This window comes from Carassius auratus, chromosome 45 (genome assembly GCF_003368295.1).
Source record: "Carassius auratus strain Wakin chromosome 45, ASM336829v1, whole genome shotgun sequence".
NCBI classification, from domain to species: domain Eukaryota; kingdom Metazoa; phylum Chordata; class Actinopteri; order Cypriniformes; family Cyprinidae; genus Carassius; species Carassius auratus.
The window spans coordinates 1,144,873-1,170,620 of record NC_039287.1 but is presented as its reverse complement, the minus strand read 5'-3'; the positions used below and the strand labels follow the sequence as shown (position 1 = coordinate 1,170,620).

The 25,748-nt window shown below is 38.1% G+C and overlaps 1 protein-coding gene across 5 annotated transcripts in view; it reads right to left on the bottom strand.

Moving 5' to 3' along the window:
- LOC113062820 (SAM and SH3 domain-containing protein 1-like) overlaps window positions 1-20,798 on the bottom strand; it is a 64,730-nt gene extending 43,932 nt beyond the window's left edge. For 2 of the 5 annotated variants that reach the window (XM_026232821.1, XM_026232823.1), the window contains exon 1: window positions 4,570-5,287. In XM_026232821.1, the coding sequence (XP_026088606.1) occupies window positions 4,570-4,671 (102 nt within the window). In that variant the 5' untranslated portion in view covers window positions 4,672-5,287. Of the gene's footprint in view, window positions 1-4,309; window positions 4,515-4,569; window positions 5,288-20,681 lie in introns of those variants that run through there. The other 3 variants (XM_026232824.1, XM_026232820.1, XM_026232822.1) reach the window with 3 other exon arrangements.
- Window positions 20,799-25,748: the final 4,950 nt, after the last annotated feature.

Genomic DNA, 25,748 nt, shown 5'->3' with positions numbered 1-25,748 from the left:
TAGCACATCTGGCACTAACCCGTGACTTAAGTAGATATTGATTGGCCAGACTTGTATGAAAACGCCCTCACCCAGTGTAAGCATACTGTAAACATTGCATCAACTTATATGGCAAGAATGAAGAACAGCGATAGATGGACAGACGCTGAAGTGCAGACATTTGTAGCAAATGTAGCACTACCATTTGTTGTTGGAAATTCTTAGACCTCCTTTCCGTTCTTTTCAATCACTTTAGGTATACATCAACATTCCATAATGATTATTGTGAGAGATACACAACAAAGACACAGTTCCGATCACAGTGTCCTCCATCCGCCTGTTGTTAATATTGTTCATCTTTGTTTCTGTTGTTGAATGCTATGCACAAATGACGTCGCTGTCGACCAGATAACGTCACTTCCTAGTACACCTGGTGCAAATGCAACGCTTTAAATGGTATTGGGAAATTTTTGCGCAAAATCTTCCAAGTTTCCAGTACTGTACATTTAGTTCTGGAATAAAAGTGGTCCGAAAAGCCTTAATGTTTTAATGGCCTTGTACAGAAGACTAAAGGACACCATATGACTGGAAATTATTCACACTCTTCAAAGTAAGGCCGGTGACACACTGGATGCGTGGCGTCTCTGCTGCGTGCCAGAAGCGTGGTGGCTGCTTCGCGTTTTCTGTGTCTTTACACACCAGAAGCGTGCCTGCGCGCTGCTGCTGCTGTAGGTGACATAGAGGGAAGCCGCCGAAAAACCAGGCTCGTCTTCATCACAACAACATAAACTTTTTTTTTTACACACCTACTGATTTTACCATTTACTGAAAGGACACCGTCAACAGTATTTACGGCAATTACGGCAATGTTTGACAGGTGCAATATTTGAAAATCTATAATAATTTATTTTATTTTTTAAATTACATTTATATCTGAATTTATGCCAACCTATATACTTTCAAATATCAAGAGGTCATGAATTAATATGCATTTGTGTACATGATGACATATAAACATATTTTCCTAGTATATTTTGCTTTGAAACGCTTCCGACACGTGCGCGGAAAAGAGGCGTTGGTTCTATTTCTAGCATGCACGAGTTTTCCACACGGCTCGAGCAGCGCCTGAGACGCGCGTCTCACGCAGGCAGTCTGAATGCTTTAACCTGTTGACATGGGAGCTGAATTAAAAACAGACACGCCACGCAGCTGAGACGCTTGCACCACGCATCCAGTGTGTCGCCGGCCTAACGTGGGGATAGGGAAGTTGCTTGACATGTTGTGATATGGTGGTGCCCTGGAGAGGAAAAGTGGGCGTGAGTTGTATTTGAGTTCGATAGGATGTGAGAGAAGTTTGTCAGGGGGTCCTGACACACCCTCATTAGGGTGGCTTCCTCAGGATATCCACAGAGGGCTGAAGGATAAGGAAGGACAAGTGATGAAAAAAGAGAGAGAAAATCCTGTGCCGTGATGGGTGGAGAATGTGTTAAATTAACTGGAATCAGAGGTGGGAAGTAATCTAAATCAGTTAATGTCAAGGTGTTTAAGTACTGCGGATATGCCCAGCCACTCTCCCACACACTGTCTTATATCCAATGATGAAGTAAACACATCATCACTGTTTAAATCTTTTAATAACATGCTTCTCAAATCTATATTGCATGTACTACTGCATGTTACATGCAAATACTCTAGCTTAAGCTTCGACAAGTTTGTCCTATTTTTTTAAAAAAATGCAAACGATTAAGATGTCAAAACTGTATTACACAGATCATTTTCTCTCTAAAACATCCACTGCCACAACATAAATCCAAGAGACTGTAGTAGAAATGAGAGTGACGGGCTGTTAACTGACTTTAAAGTGAATTTAGATTAGTGGAACTATATTTAATTGGGGTTGGCTCTCACAGGCAGCACTTCAATGACAGGCAGACATAGGTATTTTCATTAAGAGAGATCTATGATCTTGGCATGCATATGGTTTACCCAAGATTGTAGTTCAGATCTTTAATTCGCAACTCAGTAGCCGCCAAATCTACAAATGCTATTTATCAACATAAGCATAAGATAGTCAGTCTTAAACACTGCCTCATATGTAGCAATGTATGCACTTAAGAAAGCAAAAATGATCTTGCAACTTAAAAAATCTAGTTCTTGCCATTATAAAACCTTTATATTCAGAGTTCCCTTCAACAACAACAACAACATTTCATTTTCTAACAAGACACATCTGATAGGTTTGTAAAAGTTTAAATTAAAACGACCCAGACTGTCTAATGGTCAGCTTAACTGAAACCATGTCTAACCATATTTTTTATGCATTCAAGACGCTTTCTATATTTATTTCAAGGCGCTCTAAAATACTTAATTCTGATTGGTCAATTGTGGTTTATGTATACTGTATATTTGACCATTTTCCCTGGGAACCAATTTCCTACACATCTGTGCTAGTTTCATCTCTGGCTTGGCACTCAGCGGTATGTTTCTTCAATTTTAATATAAATAAACATTTCAAATTAATTAATTTATTAAGTTGCCTTGTAATGAAAGATAGAGTCATCTAATCATCATTGCTAACTAAAATCCTTCAATATGATACAATAATGACCAGCTGACTGTATATGATCCCTTACATGGTTCTAAAAATTAACAATTAACAAAAATAAGTTTGTATACAGTCAGGCATTCACTTTTGTGAAGAGAGACACTGCAGTACTGTTTTGAAGGAACATCAACATTCGCGACGAAAAAATATGTGCAAACTGTAATGAAGCAGGGATCAGTTAGTTCCTCACTTTCCACGCTGATGCCGAGATCGTTCGCTTGCTTCAGTGAAAGTATAATGTGCCTAACATTTTATACGCGTACATGACACATCACGCCCTGATGTCACATGTCGTAACGGGATCTTTACGGGTTGTGTGTGAAAGCACACACATATCCCGGGTAATCACTGGCAGTGTGAAAGTGCAAAGTCTAGCGACCCGGGAACAATTGCCGGAACACTTTACCCGTGTATTTGCTGGAATGACAGTGTGAGAGGGGCTTAAATTACCTCTATGGATGAAGGCCACTAAAAAGAGCTGTTTAAAGCCAAAAGATGGAGGATTTGATTAAAGCTGCAAGGATCATAAACAATAGCTGCAGTTTGTTGTTGGGGGTTGAGTGATCCCAAACTGAGAACATCTTTGGAGAAGTAAAGTCTCAACCTGTTGCAGGCAATGTGGTTTTAGTATTATCCTGTGAGTGTGCAAGTTAGAGATGAGGTAGCACAGCAGGGCTGTTTGTAAGAAGAGGAATATACATGAGACGTATTCTACGAAAAAAAGACTTATCATTGTACAGTAACATCACATGATTAAATATGCCTGAGGGAGGAAGAAAGGTGTAGGCCTACATCTTCAGGAAATGAATCATGTGTTTCAGTGTCACAGTTTATCTCATCAGATTTAACAGAAACATAGAAAAATAGAATCTTTTCTCATTAAGTAATCTCACATTCCTAGACATTAAAGCAATAAACAAACACACGTTTCACATGCTTAATTAACACTGTAGCCATCAAGAGGCAAAGCCGTTTCACTGGGAATGGATGTCACACCTTTATCTCTTTCTTTATCTGAGTGCTTTACAACAGGCATGTTAATGATCTGATAAAGTCTAAGGGAATAACTGTATGTAAATATCCACTTTGACCAATTTCCTACACAACAGCTGCAATTAAAGATCAAATTAAAACCAATGACTAAGCCTTGAGGACATTAAAATGTGCCAATCACTATTTAAGCTGGTCTCAGTGGAAATATGAACACTGAACTGATTGATAAATTGTAACTAGGACCAGTAAAATGTGCAAATAACAGACAACAGAGACAACCTTGGGAGAGAATACAAAATACTAAGATAATTTTTTAAACTCAAAGCTATGGTGGCCAAGGAAATCTTTTGTTTGATCTTCTCAAATAAACACTAAAAAAATCATCAGATAGGACCAAAATGTTTAAAGTCCTCGAAATGATAATTAGATTTGGTTAAATATCTAAGCTAAAAAACATGGATTGTTTAATATATATATGAACTATATGAACTAATATGATAATATTGTTGCACTGCCCGTTTTTTAATGTTGCCATCTTAAAAGTAACCACTAATTTCGTAACTAAATAGTTTACTTCTAAGAAAATAAGGATACTGTACTTGCAGTCGGTCATTAGACTTGAATTAAAACAACAAGGAAAACATATTTGTTGTGTATGAGTTACGTTGCGTAGGCTATCTGACGCTGCACGTGCGCTAGCTTACAATAATAACAAACATTTCAGTTACATACCATGTGATACGATTCCCAGGAGATTTCTAAACTTCTCAATGCCTCTCAACAGACCGAACCATAAAGCTTCAAGTTCACAGCGAGCAGAAAGTTTACTGAAGTTGTCCTGACGCTCCTAAGGTCTGCTTTAACATGCGCTTGGCATCAAAGCACAACCACTAAGTTACACGCAATGAGCTCCAATAAATTAAGCCCCTTGGGTTGAAGGACTTTTCTCAAGTTGCCTTCGTGTGACACCCCTCCCCCAACTCCAAACTTACCAGCATCCCCATCACATCCGACCACAGACGGGAGAAACTGTCCGATGATGCGGCGCTGGCCGCCTGCGGCTCTTCGGGAGAGAACACTTGATCCTCCTCCATTGTCAAAAACTGCTGGATTTACAGCCTCAAATTTCACGTTGATGAATGTTAATCCTAAAACCATCAAATATTTCCAGAAGTCTTTTAAATCTGAGTTAGCATTTCGCTATTCCATAGTGCGTGTTCAAAGGTAAATGCAATGTATTCCGTTAAAGTACAGAAATACATATTAATCAAGGTCTCAGATATGTTTTCCATTTAAATCCAGCTGAGCGCACACCGTACGGAGAAACTTTAACTCAAGTGTAGTCAGACAGATTTCAGCGATTCACTTGGCACGTTGTCAGTGCGAACCAACCCAAACTTTGGGGAGTTATCTTTAGTGTACGATATAAAAAGTCTTAATAATTACAATACATTAATAGAATCAAAGCCAATCCCGAGACAAACAACGTTCCGAAGTACCAACGACATCACCATTCGGCTACAACACTGACGAGGAGCGGACTTTTGCGCTTTTCCAGTCTCCCCCTCTTCAGCACAATGGTTTACTCCGCCCAAACAACACTCGGCTCTCGCGCTTCACTGCCACAAAAGGGACAAACTGATCCTCGCTAACTTTACTAACACACGAGGGCAAACAAGAGACCTTTGGAAAAGGGCATCTCTCCTTTCGCTTTTCCAGCAATACTTTCCCCACTGTAAACAGACACAAAAGAACAAAGCGACATTTTGCTCACAATGCTTTCAAAATACAAAAGCCCATGAGAACATTATTTCAGAAGCATGACGTTATCCATGTTCTATTCATAACACTTCAAAGCACGTCTGAAAGTTTTACACAGCAGTGTATACTCTTTTTGACTTAGGTTTGACTTAGGATATATATATATATAATATATATATTATTGTCCTTTCAGTCACAAAGTTAATTTAGTGGGGGGGGGGGGGGGCTATGGTAATCTCATCCTCATGTAACATAATCTGTGACATCATAATCTTTCAAAAGATCTTGTAATGTGGCATCTGACCATTGTGGTTGTCCTGGAGGGAAGATTTAAGGCACAGTGGTTTCACTAATCTAACTAACATCTGAGCTCCTGTGTAATTTGAGCTGCAGTAAGACAGACAACAGGAAAGAATTAAATAAATGTGCACATTCAAAACTGTGGAACACTTGGATATATCTCCTGTCAGGCCTGTCTAGTGCAAAAAATGGTATATGTGTGTCTGCTCTTCTTCTCTCCTCTTTCTGTCTCTGATTCCCAGACACATTCTCTGAAACAGTTACAACTATCTAGTCTGGTGATAGATGCCAGAACAGCCTGAAAGAAAGAGAGGGAAACTGAGAGCGAGTCCCTCTTGTTCTATGTGAGAATTCCTCCATTAGTACAGGGACAGAGAAAAACCATCCGTACATGCAGATCACACAAAAACATCTGAGTAGTACGGAGTATTCTTGATTCTCAATAATAAAAAATAGTTTTTTTTTTGTTTTGTTTTTTTTATGAGCACCACCTACATTATACTAACTTAAGTCACCTCTCACACAGACACAAAGACAAATACACACTTACTCAAATTAAATGAATGTGTATTGTAGCTAGAGGTAAAAGGGGAATTACTTTGCCAGACAGGGAAACAGACTTAACAGCTGCTAAAAAGGCTTAATGTTTATAGCCTAAACATATAAAACACATGCTCAACTCTCTTTCAACCAATACACATTTACATGATATTTTACGCTCAAATACACATACACAAGTTCATTAACTTTCTAAAACTCCTCTGAGGAACATGGTTTGATTCCATATTCTGGAAGTGCTTTACCAGATGTCTGCTACTGTATGCGTGGTTTGCACAAGGTTTGCTCAAAAAAAATGATGTCAATCAATTTGGATCACAGAGGACCATGAAGAGGTCAAAGCATCGGGTCACTTTGTGTATGTAAGGGAGTTCCCTGCTGAGTAAACAGAGTTTCTAACAGCACTCAATGGTAGAGCAAAGGTAATGCTCTTTTGTTGAGATGCCATCCGGATTCAAACCAAAGTGTGTTGTTACACTAAAGGGCCTATAACCTGCAGAGATTGCAAAACACTTCCACACAATACTTCAGGAAACACTTAACTTAATGCCAGGCTACAGGGGGCCAACCGAGCATATAGAGCTTAAGGAGGGAAAGTCAACACAGCTGCACCCAATTCATACTACCTATAAATAGAAATACATCAAATATGGGAAAGTGGCTCTATAGACTAAAACAGGTGAGTGTGTCATTGTCTGCAATGAGATCATAAAAAAACAATCGTACCAGACATAATGAACACACAAAATTGCTTTGACCTGTAAAACAGGGCTTATCCCGTGCTAATGATTGAAATCTTTTTTGCTCATCTCTCTCTCTGCACCTGTGGCACTGATGGTGGTGTTGTTGTGTAAGACACACACAGTGGCTCTCTTGCAGCACAGTGATTGGTATTCCAGTGATCCACATGCTCGGTGGCGGAACTACTGGGGCCAGTTTGGCCCAGCACACTGGATCTGTTTATATAGAAAGTGCCAAAATGTTGGCCACCTGCAGCCTCCAGTTCTGCAGACAGCAAAACATTCACTGTTGTGCTATGATAAGCTACTTCAACTAAATTGATGATGTATGGATATGTCTACTGAGCATAGGTTAACATCTACAGCTTTATCCACATGCAGAGCCCCATGCTGAATGTTTGGATCTGCTGAAGCTAGGACGAAAGAAACATATTCTTCAGAAAAATCTAAAATAAAGATAATGATACATTACCATTCATACATTTGGGGTCACAATTATTTTTTTTAAAGGAATTGAGCATTTTATTCAGAATGAGTGCATTAATTTGATCAAAAACAGATTTTTAAGTTACAGAGGAGATGATTTCTAAAGGATCATGTGACACTAAAGACTGGAGTAATGGCTACTGAAAAGTCAGCTTCACCATCACTGGAATATATGACATTTTAAAATATAATATAATAAATAAAATAAAAAACTATTATTTTAAATTATGATATTTCACAATATTACAGTTTTGGATGTATCTTTCATCAAATAAATACTGCCTTGGTAAGCATATTAATTTCAATTAAAAAACAAAAATTATACTGCATGTTAGGCCCAAGGACATATTTGATTTGATTTTTTTCTGTTTTCTCCGTTTCTCTCTCTACTCCTTTACTTCCCATAAGCAGGAGGTAATGGCTGCCACCTTATCCCAATGATTGGTGATCTGACGTGATTACAGGAGCAGGGGAAGCGTGAGGATTTAAGAAGCACCATTACACAGCACAGGGTGTGTGTGGAGGCTGCGTCATGAGGATTCTATTCTCTACCCAACATGCTTTGTTAGTTGTTTTGATTGATACTTTGTTGATTGATTCTTTTAAAGTGTATTTGTGTCAACACTCTTGTGGTATCTGGAGCCTATGATAAGGAATTTGGTTTGTTTTGGAAGTTATTAAGCTAATATTGTTAATTTACTGGGGGGGTGTAGTAGAGAGGTGGGTGCTAATTTCTTTATCATGTTTTTGTCCTGTTTATGCTAGGCAGGAAGTTAGCTGTTTTTGTGTATTCTTCTCTTTGTTAGTTTCTCCCAACTAGAACTGATATAAAAAAAACTGTTGGGGTTGGGAACTGAACCCTGCTGTCTCCACACATCACCTTTTTATTCCATTTCATTACCAGTTCCTCTAACCCTAGACCAACTAACGGCTTAAAAGTCAGTCTTCAGCTATGGAGAGCTCAGAAATATCATGGCTCCTCTTTGTTCTTCTAATTCAGAGATTTCTGCTGGAGGTTTGACTTCTGGGAAAAAACAAAACAAATATGGGATGAAAAAGTGGGTTACCTTATCCTAATGTAATCTAACCAGGTCATTTTCATGAGGGATATTTTGGATGATAAAATCACTTGCAGACATCACTAAAAGCAATAAACTGAGACGGTGACCATAAACATTTAATGACCTTCTGCAACAGGATATGAGCTGCCACTTTAATTAAACTGAGATTTATGAGTGTGTATTCAGAAGACTTAATTTATAAAAAAAAATAAGCACTTTAAAATATGTTTGCATACAGTCCTTTAATCTTTACAGAAAATGGTGTAAAAATGATTAGGCTTTTTCTTTTTTTTTTCTTTTTTTGTGAAGCAATGTGCATATTCTATACAGTTTCCAGAAATCGTGTTAAGCATTTAATTTGGTGGAATTCACCCAATGACACACGGCACTGTCAGAGATCAGGAAGCTGTCATGTTACCTGAGGATCAGTCATTAATATGGGTGGTTTTCCAACAGCAGCCAGTACTAACTTCAAACAGAATACTCTCAGAAGTTGAGAAGTGTGTTTGTGTGTTTTCGGCTTCATGCTGGTTGAGGGAAGGATTCACTCCAGTTGCACTAAACAACGTACAGCTTCAGAAAACAATTGTGCTAAGCTCTGTGTGAGAGATGCATGTCTGCTTCAGATCTCAAGGAGAGATGAGCATTCTGCGGTCTACGGATGTTTATCCTGATTGTGTCTTCATGCTGATGTGGCAAAAACACAAAAGTAATCACAGTAATCAGACCTGCACTTCCTCCCCAGTCATGAAGGATACATGTAAAGAAAGTTAAAAATACCAAAATTACTATTATAACCATTCTAATATTATTACCATTCTAATATTATATATATACATACATAAACACACACAAACAAATCAGGACTGCACGATAAATCGCATGATTGTGGTTTAGCACAGCTTGTCAGTGAACAACAGCTCTGTGTAGTAAATGCTGCTCTATGTGAAAGCACTCACGAGATGGAGATTTACCTCTGAATACAGAACAGGCTCTACTGACAAGCAAACAAATAATCGTGCAGCCCTAACATAAATGACCATTGTAATTGTTCATAAACTTCTTTGCATAAACTTGGTATGTCCCCTTAAGACACTCCATGTGTTTCAGAGACTTGTTTTCCTAAAACACTTGCTTTTGTCATTATACTGTACTTTTTCGGTGATCCAGGCACTGGAGGGTACAGAAATGCTGGGATCATTTATCCGTTTGGTTGTTTATTTCATGACTGAGTAAACCCTCTATTAGCTGAAGTATTTCTTTCAGTTGCATTAGTCTGGCACACTGAAACTCAGTATTTGAGCCATCCAGTAACCAGCCGTCCAATCACATTCATCCAGAGATTTGCTGGCAGACTGGCTGAGGTTGTAATTCCATTCATCAAATGGCATCGACATGTAACTTTTGATGGAATAACAAACCTTAAATCAACAGTTTCTAATCTTTCAGAAGAGCAATGGCATGTTCTCCACACAACGACATCATAATACCACTATGTGTCTGGTAAATCTATCATCCTGGTATTCATTTCTCTGTAAGGGAACTTTAGTCTAGGACAAATAATCTGTTTTACACAACAGTGTGCACAGCTACCAGTGTGCCCCATGTAGTCACAGTGTGAACTATTCATTTCCACACAGAGCCACCTGCTGGTTGACATCACAATTGCAGGCTAAATGTACCGATTTGGAAAATCAGAAAGTATAATAGACAGAGTACTAAGATTAGTTCGGAATGAAAGTAAAAAAACATTATGTCTTACTTATAGTTATGCTATGTTATTGGGATATAATAACAGTTGTGCTGCTTATTTTTGTGGAAACAATGATACATTTACATTAGAATAAAAATGTAAAAGTACAGCAATTAAAAAATAATAATAATGGTATATATATATATATATATATATATATATATATAGTTTAACCTACAGCAATAGTAATGCTGAACATGTTGACTCTCAGTAAGAAGATAAAAAACATGTTTGTTTCAGGTTTTCCATTGTCTTGATTATTGTGGTATTTTCTTAGGGATTCCTACAGCTAGTCACAATGAGAACTTCACAGACCCATAGCAATTAATAAAAGCTTGACAGAATCTTTCACATCCATGTGAAATACCCAGATGTGTGGAATCATCACGAGAACAAACAGCTGTTCTCCACACATAGGATTTAGTAGCATATAGCACATATGGCTATTTCTTTCAGCTTATTCTGGGTTTGGTACAAGTTAGTGACAACACTTGCAAAATAAATGCCTGTTAACATCAAAGACAATAAACATAACAAGTCCAGACCACTGGTCTATAACAATAACGGCACAGAGGAATGATTTTGTGTGAAATCCCTTTATATTTTTTTTCCTGCCAATCAGAACCCATCATGCTTTTAAGTGCTTTTAAACATTAAAAGTCTAAAACTAGTCTAAAACAAGTTGAAACAGAAGACTTAGGCTAAAGCAGTTTATTTTATAGCCATGTAGACACTGTGAATACGATTGTAAATCCCCTAAATGTGTGTGTGTATGGAACAGAACTCACTCTCAAAATTGCAATGATTGACACCATGGCAATAATGTTCTGGCATCCCGCGTTTACTATCTGCTATTTTTACTACCAAAGTAGTGTAACAGTGCTAAAAGACTTATGCAAACTGATTTTAACTCAAATAGGTCATAAACAAAAAGTTTTTCAGTTTGGTTCCATTCACACTGAATACAATGTTTTGTAAGATTGTTGTGTCACAACCTGAATTTCTCAGGAGTTAATTTAGTTGTAGAAAGTGGCTGTCACACCTATAAATGACTGAACTGTGAGTGTGCAGAACAGTATTAATACTAATGGTGAACTAACAACAAAATTTAGTTGTAAAAAAAAACAAAAAAAAAAAACTTTTAAATTCTCCAAAATTGCCTTCATTCACATGTAAGTGATGCGTCAGAATGAAGTTTTGTGCTAATCACCATTATGCCACAAATGCTGTCACCTAAAATAAAATTGAACCCAGATTATTCCTTTAAATAATAAAAAAATGGGTCAAGTGCACAATAAATGTGATTGCCTGTCCTGAACATGTTATGTGGTGTGGTGTTGCGCCACACTATCCTGGAAGAGGCCAGTCGTCCAGATGCTGGTGTTTGTCTGTCTCTGCTTCCCACCCACAACAAACAGGCCTGTTGCCACAGCAACCAATCCACTGGAGAGTGAAGTTACATTCAAGAAAAATGTTGTACTGATTTGGAGCTTTACACACAGCCAATGTGTCACGGACAGGCCTATTCATATTCATAAACATACACTTCTGCACAACACACACACATCACAATCACAGTTTCAGGACAACGCAGTTGACTCTCTGCACACAACAGAATGATGGAAAGATAAGGAGAAGAAAACACAAAAGCAAATGGGTGGATATTTTTGTTTGTCTTTCGGTATGTTGGTAATGTAGGTATGTTTTTGTTTTCTATGGCTGGATTTGAGTAGAATTCTCCAGAAAGTATATAATAGGAGTATTTTAGGCCTCTCCTCTCCTAAGAGCAATCTAAGAACCACAAGCATCCACTTACAGCAACTACGCATTTGACTCTCATCTCTTAATCCTTCTTTTCTACAGAGAAAATGAAGAGAAGAAGAGCAAAAGAAGGAGGCAAGGTGGGGAGACCAAGAATCAGAGGGCGAGAAACTGAGTTGACTACCTGCCAAACACAAGCAGAGGGGAGGAGAACACAGGAGAGGTGGAGAGCAGGAGGCCGCTGGCCTGAGGTGCTTGGCTCAGGTTTGTTGGCGTGAGGGAGTGATGAGAGGGATGCCTGCTACCATCAGTGGTGATGACAGGGATATAGGCACTCTATGCCATGGGTAACTGTGTGTTTGAGTGTGGGTAGGACAGATCTGCTCTCGACCTCAACCACAAGGGTCAGACCAAAGCTGATTTCTATAGAAACAGAAATAATATTTCAGCCATGGGTTTTGCACAATGAGTCCCACAGTGAGGTTGATTACTCACTGACAAAGACTCACTGGGATGTGCTCTTTACCCTTAATTACATATAGGGATTTTTAATGGTAAAATCGAATTATTATAAAACAGAAGTATATATGTATACACACACACACACACACACACACACACACAATGACGATAGATAGATTATATATATATTATTTCTGAATTAATTCCACAGTTGTTGTACTTTACAAGTTCAAAAGCAGAGTTTGCACTTGTAAGGAAACAGCTCCCCCTGGGGTCATGAATGCAAACCCAGAGAAAACACACACACACATTTGTTTTTGTGAAAAGTGGGGACATCCCATAGGCGTAATGGTTTTTATACTGTACAAACTGTATATTCTATGGCCCTACACCAACCCTACCCCTAAATATATCCCTCACAGGAAACTTTGTGGATATTTACTTTCTCAAAAAAACGAATTCTGTATGATTTATAAACATACACACACACACACAGTCCAGAATGTGTTTTATGTCTTTTTTCCCCCCATTTTTCACCAACAAAATCAACAGCTCTAAACACACAAAATGTCTTTACCAGGCTGACTGTAAAATCTCTATGAGTTTACGGAACAAGAGTTTTACTGGTTACAGCCATCATTTATAAAAATAAAATAAAACAGATACCACTCACATAAAACAAGTCATAGTTGTTATTTCTAATAACTTCACAGACAGATTAAACAGGGGTCCTTTAGTTTGTGGTTAAGGAACATGAATGCTTAAATATGGGCTACTACAATGAAGTATTTAAGGTCCGACACTCAGAACTCAATCTCTCACACACACATACATTGGTCAAACTCATTGCCCTCAAGCAAGCAGGGATGAATCTTTTACAAAACATAGTTTTGACCTCAATTTCTGATAGTATGAGGCACTGTAAAATGCGAATAAACATACAGATCTGGCCAGACATTATACTTAAGGGGGAACAGGTATCCGTTACTGAATATGAAACTATTTATTTAACAATCATGCCTTTAATCAAACTGCTGTATCTGTCATTATATCAAATTGATGCTTTGCAGCACTTTTCTTACTTGTTGTAACAAAATGCCTCTCATTTCTTATTACTTTTTATCTCGCAGTACTCATTCCCCTATCTCAGGGAACCAAGGTTATGTTAGTAATCGAGTACGTTCCCTATCGATAATTCAATCGTACTGTGTCTGCTAAGACACTATGGGGAACCAGTACAATCCTGCTATGCTAGAGGAACGACTAATAATTGAACTTGCCTTGAGCACCAAATGGGGCCCAGAGGGACCAAGTATTTTGCAGGGAAGCCCCGCAGAAGGCAATAGGGCCAAACTCGCAGATGTCGGCCCAGCGCTGAGTAATCGTTAAAAAGAGAAATTGTACAGCCTCGGAACCCAGAGGGAGCCAAGAGCATGCAGTGAAGAAGGCAAACGCCTGAAGCACGGGTTTTGCCATATGGCCAGACTAAGTCCGTTTAAGCAGAAAGGAACTAAGCCTGTAAGGCTGGAACATCCAGATTATAAAACCTGCACTCTAAAAATTTGGACTAACCCAACTTTACTGTTTAAAATGTTATGTAAAAATGTAGCCTAACGGTTGCATTACTTTATATTTGACCAAATCTGGGTTGAAGCAACCCAGCATTTTTCAGAGTGTGGTAATTGTGAATGACGAGGCCCAGCCGGCACACGCACAAATTTCTGCAATGGACACACTGCTAGACCAAGCCCAAGAAGAGGCATAGTAGGCCCAAAGAAGAGAATGCTAGCGTGATAGCATGGATTATCCATTTGGAAAGTCTCTGCTTTGTGACCGGAGGCCCTTTGCACTTTAGGTACATAACCATGCCTCGGTTTCAGGATGACCTTGGAGTCGTTGGGCCGAATTCAAGACAGGTGGGGTTTAGTATCAGTAGAAGAAGGTCAATGTACTGTAGCAGCTCAAAGGGAGGGCTCTTCAAAGCCCTCAAGACTGTGGGCAGTTCTCATGTAGGGATGGTGATAGGGCGAGGTGGGTTGGGCCTCCTAGACCTTTTCAAAAAACAAACAACTAGGTTGTTTCTGCCCTCTGGCTGGCCAGCTATAGGAGCTGCTATGACTGCTACATAGACCTTGAGCGTGGAGGAAGAACAACCCGTATCCAAAAGCTCCTGCAGGAAGGACAATATCAGAGATATATTGCAGGGAAATCTAATCTAATCGAATTAAAAAAGTGTACGTGCAAAAAGTTCATGCAAAATCCAAACTTCCCTGGCCCCCATTGCTCTTTTCCTGCTTGTATGCTAGTTGGCATCGTCAGAAAGCTCCTGCTCTATTTACTCAGGCAGACACCATCTGAGCGTTTGATAATGCCTGGGGGAGTGACAGAGAGTGACAGAGATGGGTTGGGCTTTGATTGCTTCTGGCTGCCTCTGAAAGCATGCTGTGCAGGGCAGTCCAACAGATCACAATCTATTCCACAATAAATCATCTGAACAGCGCACCAGCCAAGATCAACTCAACTCAGCCTTCCATATTAATTCAGTGCCAGTGTTGATGTCAACTATGGATTAATTATGTTAAAGGTGAAGTGTATGTTTTTTTCTATAATAAATACTTTCTCATCCCAGCTTAAAATGCTAAGACAAATTAAGTAAGTCATTTGTAGGTTGATTTCCCAGAATTTTTTTTTTTTTTAGCATATGTTATCATTTCAAAAAGCTACAATGTGAACTGTTTTTCATGACGTGTAAAGTGAAGAGAAGCCGGGTGGTGAAAGTGAACGGTGTGTGTTTGGACTCCTGCTGCTGTGGGCAAGAAAAGAGGAAAATGAAAACAACTCTTTTAATGGGCTGTTTCAATCCCCGCTCCCAAAACACCTATTCCCCCTCAGGTAGTCTTCCTCTATTAATATACTACTGCGGCCGGACGCCAACAAACACACTCACACACTGCAACCCACTTAACTCGCCGCTGGGGGTGGAGGATAAAAGAGAAAAGAGGATCTAGGTACAAGTCTGCTGGCACTGATCAGGATGGGCTTGACTTTATGAGCCCCATTATCCAAGTTTTTAATGTGGGACTGACATTCATAAACACATCAAACTCAGCGGGAGCTTTCAGACACACAATTAGACCTGGCTGTTACAACAGGCAGCAAAATAACAATCATTAGTCCACAGGGATGTAGATGCTGTGTCAACATCTCTGCAGCTACATGTGTGCCCACCTAAGAACGTTTTGTGTGTGTGTACGTATGTATATAGCGAAGCAACAAAGTATTTCTTTTTTTACTGGAAAATCCATGTATCATCAAAACACTGCACTGCTAGATTACACAAAGTCTAAACCCCTTAAAATAAACGAACACTGGTTTGAGTGTCTCTGGAAGAACTGTGAGTTCATAGTATTGTTGTGTCTTTAATTATTTTGTTGCAATGTTTCCTGTATTGCTTATTTTGAATGGCCACAGCATCCTCACAAATAACTACCATAAAGTCCAACTGATTTAGTCAGATTCAATTAGTCAGAAGCAAATGAATTCACTAAACTGGATCAACATCTGATTCACGTCTAACTACAAGTTATCATTGCTGCAAGTTTTTGTAACTGCAATTTATCATTATTTGAAGTGATACACAGCTCAAAAATAAGTTTTGTGTACTTAAGGTTTACAAAATGCAATCAGTATAATTACAGTAATTCTGTTTATATTTCAACATGTAGTTAAAGATTAACATCTGCAACTTTTTATATCTATCTATCTGTCTGTCAACTAGTTTGCCTACGGTCTCTAAACATTAGAGATAGACACAGACAAATCGACAGACAGAAATTGAAATGTACCAGCAGACTGATATATAGATGACAGACAGACAGAGATAGGTAGACATACAGCTAAATAAATGGCAGGACAGTAAGAAAATGTGGCAGGCAGGCAGGGTGGTCTCTGTTGGCATAGCTGAGATTCAGTACGGAGAAATGAAAGCAAACCAGACATAAACCAGACACACCAGTGATGTGCATATACTCACAAACACAAATGCAAACACAGATTGTGGAAAATAATTAAACGTATCAAGAATCATAACTGAAGAATAAAACATCTGCTAACAATATGAACCTGACATTATGGCATTCTCAATTTGTACAATGATGCCAATAATAAGTTACAATTATAATGTTTCCTATCAAATCAAAAGCGAATGCAAAATGTAAATTATGCATAATATATAACACAATAAACCTTTTGGACATTTATTGGGAGTTTATTTTTTCATCCAACATTTGTTTTCAGTTCTGATTTTAGTTATCTTTATTTTCACTCTCCTGTAAATTTACAGCTATATATGACAGTCAAAGATAACTGCATTGTCAGCAAATTCATTAAACCCATAGAATATAATGATAATATGACAAATATGAGAAATTCGTTACGGTGGTATATTTGGTCTCCAAATTTCAAGTGTTTAGGTAATAGTGTCATCTCACATAATGCCTTGGAGTCCAAGTATAGTTATGTTATATATACATATACACACACAAACTCAATAAACTGTAACCGTTGAACTGACACATGCTGTGTCCTCACTGTAGTTTTATCACAAAAACTGTTGAAATTAAGTTTGATAACCTAGCACAACATATTTTATTCTGCTCACCCCCACAGTTTGTGCATGATGAAGCAGTGTGTGTGTGTGTTGAAGTACTGGTACAGGACTGTGTGCTTGACTGCCACTACATGGCACTACTGTGGCATGAGCTCATTACTGAACAGCAATTCTGTCAGTGAATAAAACAAAAGCCAGTCCTGTTTCATATTCTACACGTTCACTCGTATGGGCAGCATCAGAGCATTAGTGTTTGTGTGTGTGCACGGTGAATGCTGTCAGTGTGTAAGAGGGAGGAAAGCAGGAGAATGGGAGCGTCACATTTCATTGTCTTCAGGCACACGTACAAGAGACGTGTCTATACAGCACACGTGCAACCAGTTTGTGATAGGACTGAATATTGATACAGCACTTTCACACCATTAAGTAAAAACAGCACATAAGATATTTGAAGTACTTACATTTGCATGAAGCCACACATACTGTACACACCCTTACATGCACTATTTCATGGCTTTGTGGTGTGCCACAGCTACAGAACAGAAACACCCATGTGCATCACTGATGTGGAATGAAGTGATATGACTGGCTTACAGTCCAATGACACTCCAGAATATACTCTCACTGTACTATAGTGCAGATAACAGTGTCACCAATATGTCACCAAAGAATCCCTGCAACATAGACACACACTAGGACATTTCTGAGCTAATGTGGTTCACTGCCGTTTCAGTTTCTGTAAAGGCTTCGGTTTGGATGAGGTCACCACACATCTGGAGTATGACACAGTTTTTAAAGCCCATTCAGCAAACGAAAGCTTCTCTCTCCCCCTGAGAACTCAAGAAACACGCTCAATGTCAGTTCTCTCTCCACAAACACATTTACTAAGATATTAAAATAGGGACAACGTGTTAAATCTTAATATTTAATTAAGTAAAAGTCTATAATTAGCCCTTCAAACTGTAACCCCTACACAACATTTTTGAGAAGAGCCAAACACACACATACACGCACACACACACACATATACATTTACATACTCCACTCAAAAGTTAGAGGTCAGGATTTTTGTTTTTGAAAAGTTGTTTATGTTTACCAAGGCTGCATATGTTTGATGAAAAATACAGTAAAAAAAAACAGTAACATAATATGTTTGACATAAGATTACCAATTAAAATATCTGTTTTCTATTTTAAAATGAGTTAAAATGCAATTATTTCCTTTGATGGAACAGTTTAATTTTCTCCTGTCTACAGTGCCGCATGACCCTTCAGAAGTTTTGCTGATTTGATGCTCAAATTATTATTTGAAAACATTTGTGCTGAAACCGTGATGCTTTATTAACAGAAACATAAATTGTTTATAAATGTATTTACTGTCACATTTGATCAATTTAATGCATCTTTGCTGAATAGAAGTATAATTTGCCGAAAAACAAAAAAAAACTTTTGTTTTCACCAATGAAGACAATGAAGAGGTTTTGGGAAATTTTGTCAGGCTAAGCTCACTTTTGGGTAAAACTCGCCCAAAATAAGCTCAAGTAGATACATAAACACACACACACTTCACCCAAAAATACCATCCCTAAAATAAGTTCTGTCTACAGCAGAGGAGGATGGGAGACTTGATTATATGCTGTCTGCGACACACTCCTGTATTATTGGAAATTACATCATCAAGCTGATGTTTGGGTTAAAACCCAATACCTACAATGTATAATTTCCGACTAAAGCTATGAAAATAACTACAGCAATGTTGGAAAATTAAACAGGCATCCATGCAAGAGTCAGCAAGAATGGCTGTTAGCAGGTTGCTAGGGTGTTCTGAGTAGTTGCTATGTGGTTTCTTGCCCAAGAAGAGTGCAGAGTGCTGCCACAAAATATTTTTGGGTCTATACAGGGCTCAGGTCCCTACTTTAAAGTTTTTTGGTGGAGCTATTGTGAAGAAAATTGTAAGTCAATTGATTTAGAAAAGTAATAGCACACCTCTCCTCAACAAGCTACAATATTTGAGGTATCTTTCATGTCAGAAACATTGTGGGACGAGTTCCGCACTAAATTGCAATGCTTAGGATTAGAGGTTTGTCCAAATCCCTAACCGTAAGTATAGGAAATAATAAAAGTGATGCTTGTTTAAGCAAAGCCCACTAATAAACATTCATGCAGATGGCAGAGAACAGGCTGTCTGTGTATATTATAATAGTTCTGAAGACACAGAAACAGCTAATCAGTAATGCAAACACAGATGCACCATGTGCATATGTCCCTGCATACAGTACAATGAATCCCAAAATATTCAAAAGAGGAGCCTTTCCAATGGATCATAGCAGGGAACAGCCGGCGAGCAGGTACCAGCTACAATTGTCATGGCAACACAGCTCCGATCAGGACAGGATGCCAGTTATGGCTATTCCACTGATGAAACTACCAGCGGTTGAGGCAAATCACTGTCATTTTCTCTTTCTCTCAGCTTGTAGTTTGTGGAGTGTGTCTAATTCTTTTGCAAACTATTTGATTCCTCTCTCCCTCCTTAAGTCTCTGCTTTCTATTTTCATCCTGAATTGATCCAGATGCTGTTGGGCGTGTTCCAGACAGGAAGTCAAACACAAGGGGCTTTGTATATGTGTATACATGTGTGTCTGAATGCTTGTTAGTGAAATTTCATTGTCAGTGCAAAAGCTGTCGTCACAGCACAAACAGAACTCATTGTCTAACTTCCTTTCCTGTTTGAATACAAACTGCTATGGATATACATACACAAGTGGGTGTCTCACAACTTCATTGTGTCCGTTATTGTGCTTTTGCTTCTGCTAGAGATGTTGCTGGGTGTTAACAGTGCAAATCAAATCCACATTTGTAGGCTGCTTACTTCTATAGTCGATAGCCAATTTAACTTATGCACAAAAAACACATAAAACCTCCATCCAATGACAACAAAATCGTCAATTCCTGATTAACTTGCAATAAATATCAATAAACAATAACAAGAAGCCTTTTATTCATATAGTACTGTTCAACAGTTTGGGATTGGGAAGATTTTTTATGTTTTTAAATAAATATCTACAAAGGTCACCAAGGCTGCATTTATTTGATCAAAAATACTGCAAATACTGTAATATTGTCAAATATTATTACAATATATGTTATGAAATATATATATATATAGTGCCCCATAGACTTCCACTGTACATGTAACATGTAACTGTCAGCATTTCTTTTTATTGTTTATTTGTTTTGTTTTTTTTTTCAACTGAAGAATGAGAATCTACATTGAAATGTTTTGTGGTAGTTGACAACATGGCACAGATACTGTTTAAAAGAGCAGCCACAGGCTAATGGCAGAAAGAGATCACTACATCACTAAACAACATTTTTTACTGCACTCAATACAATGTCCACTTAGACAAAATGCTAACACACTGAAACACTGCATGACATACGAGAGCAAAACTCTCTTTATCATTTCCCAAACTATGTATGTTAGCAGCCTATTATTATATTCGCCAGAGTGCTACAACTCTACTTTGAGTGAATCTCTTGAGAACATCCAAACATTAATATTCAACACAATTACAGGCTGTAAAAGTTTCCACTGGAGTTTAAGAAGGACTCACCGCTGTAATAGAGATCGGTGCTTTAATGTCACTCAGAATAGACAGGTCTCCCCCCTTCTTTCTTTGTCTTTCTTTATTTCTTTTTCTGATCTATTGCTCTCTCTAAACCTCCCTCCTCTTTTCCAAGTTCCCTCCTCCCTCAGTACAGCTTCTTCCACGCCTGCGCTCTCTCTCTCTCTCTCTCTCTCAGGACGGTGGGGAATTAGAACAATGCATGGAAGGAGAGGGGAGCTGAAATCTGGATAACTATACATGAACCCACAGAATCATCTCCTCAGATTATAAACATTAACATGTTCTATACACAACACAATTCTCAGTCGCAATGAATCTTAAAGTGATAATAAATATGTACACACACACACATCCATCCTCATAGACCACTGCTGTGGTCCCAATGGAGAGAGTGGAGCAGCGAAACATCTCTGGCTGTAGTGGAGAGTAAATGGGTTCAGTTGGGCTCTGTGCTGATTGGCTCCAGTGGGATGACTGGCGTTTCCTGTTACTGTTAACCACTGCCAGCATCCTCCCTCAAACTTTAGAACACAGCCCAAAGGCAAACACACACACACACACATCTTTCTTTCTCTTTCCCACTGAAGAACTCTCATGTATACATGAACCACATACAGAGAAGAGGAAGAGTGAAGGAAAGTACGTTATTTCATGCAGGAAAACCAGCAGTTGCTGGAGTACAGTTTACTCAATAAAAAGGAGTGAAAGAGGGAAATAAATAAATACAACATTAAAAAGGGAAAATCAAGCTAATTCACTCTTCATAATTAGTAGAAAGTAAAGCATTACTATTGCTCATATGTAAGTGTCTAAGTGTTACTATTAGACACTCAAATCATTTTTTTGAAAATTTTACTTTTCTGAACAACTAGACATACAAGTTGCACTCACAAATCTTTCCTTGCTGCATTTTATTTATTTTCCCTTCGCTCTGGCCACCCACTATGATCTGCCAAGTTTCCCCCAAATACCAACAATATATCTTGTTGAGGGTCAAAGAGATCAGCCATCTGATTGGCTGATTGGCAGGTATTTCCAAAATTTCACATAATATGGGAATATAGCTGTCTATTTAGGAAACTGCCATTTAGGAAACAACATAAAATGAATAAAGTGAGGTGAAATGTTTCAAAAATGGCCCAATTGACAGAATGAGTGAATATGTAAAAGTACTTCAGTCACATCTTCTCTGCTTTTGACTTAAGTACGTTTGCTTCTCCCGGATGATCTGAAGAAGCTCCACTGAAACAGCAAGAAAAAAGTAAATGTTTTGTGTAATTGCAGGGAAAGAGAACAGCGGTTTTGAGTAATAGAGCCAAGAGAAAACTTGCTTTTTCAAGGAATGCTGAGAGTCATCCCATGAATTATGGGTAATAATAGCATTTGTGTGCTCTAGTTTAGATTTAAACCCCTGTTCCAGTCTGGTATTAAGATGCACTCCAGTCAATCCTGGCTCCTCTATGTCTACAGATCCAAATACCTCTAACAAAAACAGCACGAAACAATACTGACATTAGCATCTAACCTGATTTTTAGTGCTGTTGAACTAGAAGTTGGACAATGTACAGCTCGAGGGGTCACAATAAGGTCATGGTGCTAAATAACACTGATTAGATATATAAGAACATGAATACAGATCATACAATGACATGCAATATTATATGACCAATCGAAATGGATCCACCAATGGATCCATTCTGGTGCACACGCAGGCACAATAAAAATCATTCTATTGTTTAACCCTACAAACGTGAAAAAAAAAAAAAAAAATCTTACATATGAAAATTACATAAGGCTGTTCTCGAATGTCTTCAAACTATTGCTATGGTTGCACACATATACATGTTGAAGTTATGCTTCCAGTCCTCATTTTTGTGTGTGTGTGTGTGTGTGTGTCTGTGTGTGCTTTATCGGAAGACTGTGACTAGGTTAGGTCTGACAAACAGTGTGTGTGTGGTAATTGTGTTCATTCTCCAGTGTGGACTAAGTGTCTATGTGAGGGATATGTAAACACTGATGTTAATGTATGTGTGTGTGAGTGCCCTGACTGAACCAACACAGTCCTCTCCACTCCTACTGTCGCTCTTCAATGACAAGCACTGATTGGCTTTTGTGCCTGACAGCAGGAGAGGTGCAGATGACTGAAAGATGGAAAGAAAGAGAGAGAGATGTAGCACTAGGTGGCAGCAGAGTATTATGAAAATCACTACGCGACATAAATAACTCAACACATGCATCCTAATCCTAATATCACTCTGATCATAATGTCAAACCAGTACTCAAGACATTTCCTAAACCTGCTTCTGACTGCACTGTCATATATTATAAAGAGAATACATTACAACAAACATATGCATGCTGGGGACAGAGATTATCGGTCATGGTGTACCAAATTCACATAAATAGTGATAAACGAAATAAATTATTTAGCAAATTCAATCAATTACAAATCAATTTCCTACTGCTGATATTTCAGCCATCCTTACAATGTAACCTTTTTAGGCATGACGTGACGAGCATCCAGTGAAGAGCAATTTGTTTGATCACACAAAACTGCTGTGTGAAAGTGACAGTCACAGTCACAGACAATCAGAAGATCAGTTTGATGTACAATGCACGTTTCTAAGGAACAGGGTATTGGACTAACAAAGATTTTCTGTATAATGTTGTACAATGTCTTTTGTAATTTAGGCACACAGTTTTTAAAGTGACAGTTTACCGAAAAATGACACTTTTGTCATAATTTATTCACCCTTATGATGTTGTTTTGTGGAACAGAAGAGAAAAAAATATTTGAAGAATGCCAATGAAGAATGAAGAACCAAACAGCTTTGGTTACCGCTGACTTTCACTGCGTGGATAAAAAGGACACCGAGACATTTCTCAAAATATCTTCAAAATAAAAATACAGGTCATACAGGTTTGCTGAAACAGAATTTGTATTTTTGGGAGAACAATCCTTGGACAAAAACAAAGAAATAAAGAAAACAGAATACTAATACTTTTAAAATAGTACTTTTTGATACTATTTGAAAATTCATAGTAGTATCAAATAGTTTTTTTTTTTTTATTAAAAAAAAAATTATTGTAAAGTAAAAAAGCCTTAAGAGTACATAAAATATAATGCTTGTAAATGTTAAATGACCTTGTACTGTGTCAGCTACCCATGAGATGAACTCTGTGGGGTTGAACTGAATGCTTCAGACTCTTTGATCTCAGACAGCATTAGAGACAAAGTGAGAGAGACTGCAGAAGAAGTATTGCCATCTGTCTTTACCTGTCTGTGATTACCAGAAGCAGGCCGACAGGGGAGATCTCTAGAGTGATGAGACGATGGATATAGGAAGAATTGTGAGGTAAAAAGTGAGAGTCAAGGGAAGAATAAAAGACTGGAATGAAGTGAGCGATGCTTTAGAGAAGCGTGAGCGAGAGAGACTCTCTTGAGGATGAGTGTGAATGGTCTATCAGTCAGACTGGAGGCAGCCGGAGGAAGAGAGAGAAGATATTAGTTAAACTTAAAAGTGTCTGGCTGAACCCCAAGTGTATTAACTGGCCAATATACTTTAGAATGCAAGAATAAGATCACCCTAAACCATAGTACAGGCTTTTATTATGCTAAATATGTCCAGATGACATAGTCTATAAGCAGGAGTTTGTGACGGTTGTAGAAAAGAATGAATGTGAGACCGGAACCTATCATTTTGAAGCTGAAGTGCATTTTTTATATTAAAATATAGTCTGAGGGTTAAAATATAGTTCCAAAGTCTGGGATCACAAAGTTTTTTAATTTTTTTTTATAAAGAAATTAAAACTTTTATTCAGGAAGAATGCATTAAATTGATACAAAAAATGGCAGTAAAGAAATTATGATAAAGATTCCTATTTCAAATAAATTCTGTTCTTTTGAACCTTAATGATAAGAACCATTTCTTGGGCATCTAATCAGCATATAATGATTTCTGAAGGAGTACATGAGACTGAAGTCTGGAGTAAAGGCTGCTGAAAATTCAGCTTTGCCATTTCAGGAATAAATTACATTTTAAAATATATTCAAATAGATAGCAGTTATTTTAATTCTAAAAATATTTGTGCAATGTTACTGTTTTACTGTATTTTTAATCATATAAATTCAGCCTTGGTGAGTATAACATCTTTCAAAAACATAACAAACATTGCCTGGGAACGGGGTTTCAAAACTGTATATCACTTTCTTACTATAAACTCAGTGACCTTTTAATAAAAACATAAAAAAAGAAGTAAAAGGTCTAAAATCTCAGAAAGACGGAAAGAGAATAAGAATTAAAAGTGATTACAGATTTTATAACTCCACCTTAAAGAAATCAGAGCTACAGTATGAGCAAACACACACATACACACACACACACACACACACACTCGTCAATCTTATCTAGGTCCTTGAAAGTGACAGTTTTGTCAAAACCCAATTTCGAGTTGGATGATAAAATAAATTCCATCAAAAGAGTGTGTGTGTGTGTAAGTGTGTGTGAAGAGTAGCTCAGCCTGTAATTGTAGGTGTTGTGTGTGTGCGCGTGTAATAAAATACTGTATGGATGCCGTTGTTCAGAGGTGGTGCTGTTCTCCATGAGTGATTTTAATTACAGATGGAGGGATAAACTGGCCTGAAAGACTGGACTCTGGTGCGTGCGCACACACACACACACACACACACCACTAGTCAGCATGATGATGGATGACATGACATTAAAACGAGACAGGGCTAAAGCCTCTTTCAGGGTGAAAAAAAATGAATGGAAAGGTAAGCCTTAGGTTAAGAAAATAAAAAAGAAAACAATACCAATATAGAATTATCATGTTCCCCCTCACCGCATAAAAGCATGAGGGTTTGTTCATGTTGGGTTTCTCTACTAATTAATGAAAATTCATTTTGAAAATGTTTTATAATAAAGCCTCAAGCAACTCAGTGGCCCAAAAAACGACAGCCCTCTGAGTGGTAAAACCATTAGGCTGACTGACAGTGAAATGAGACTGTATTTCAGAAGCACTTCATTTAAATCACGTGTAGTCTACGAC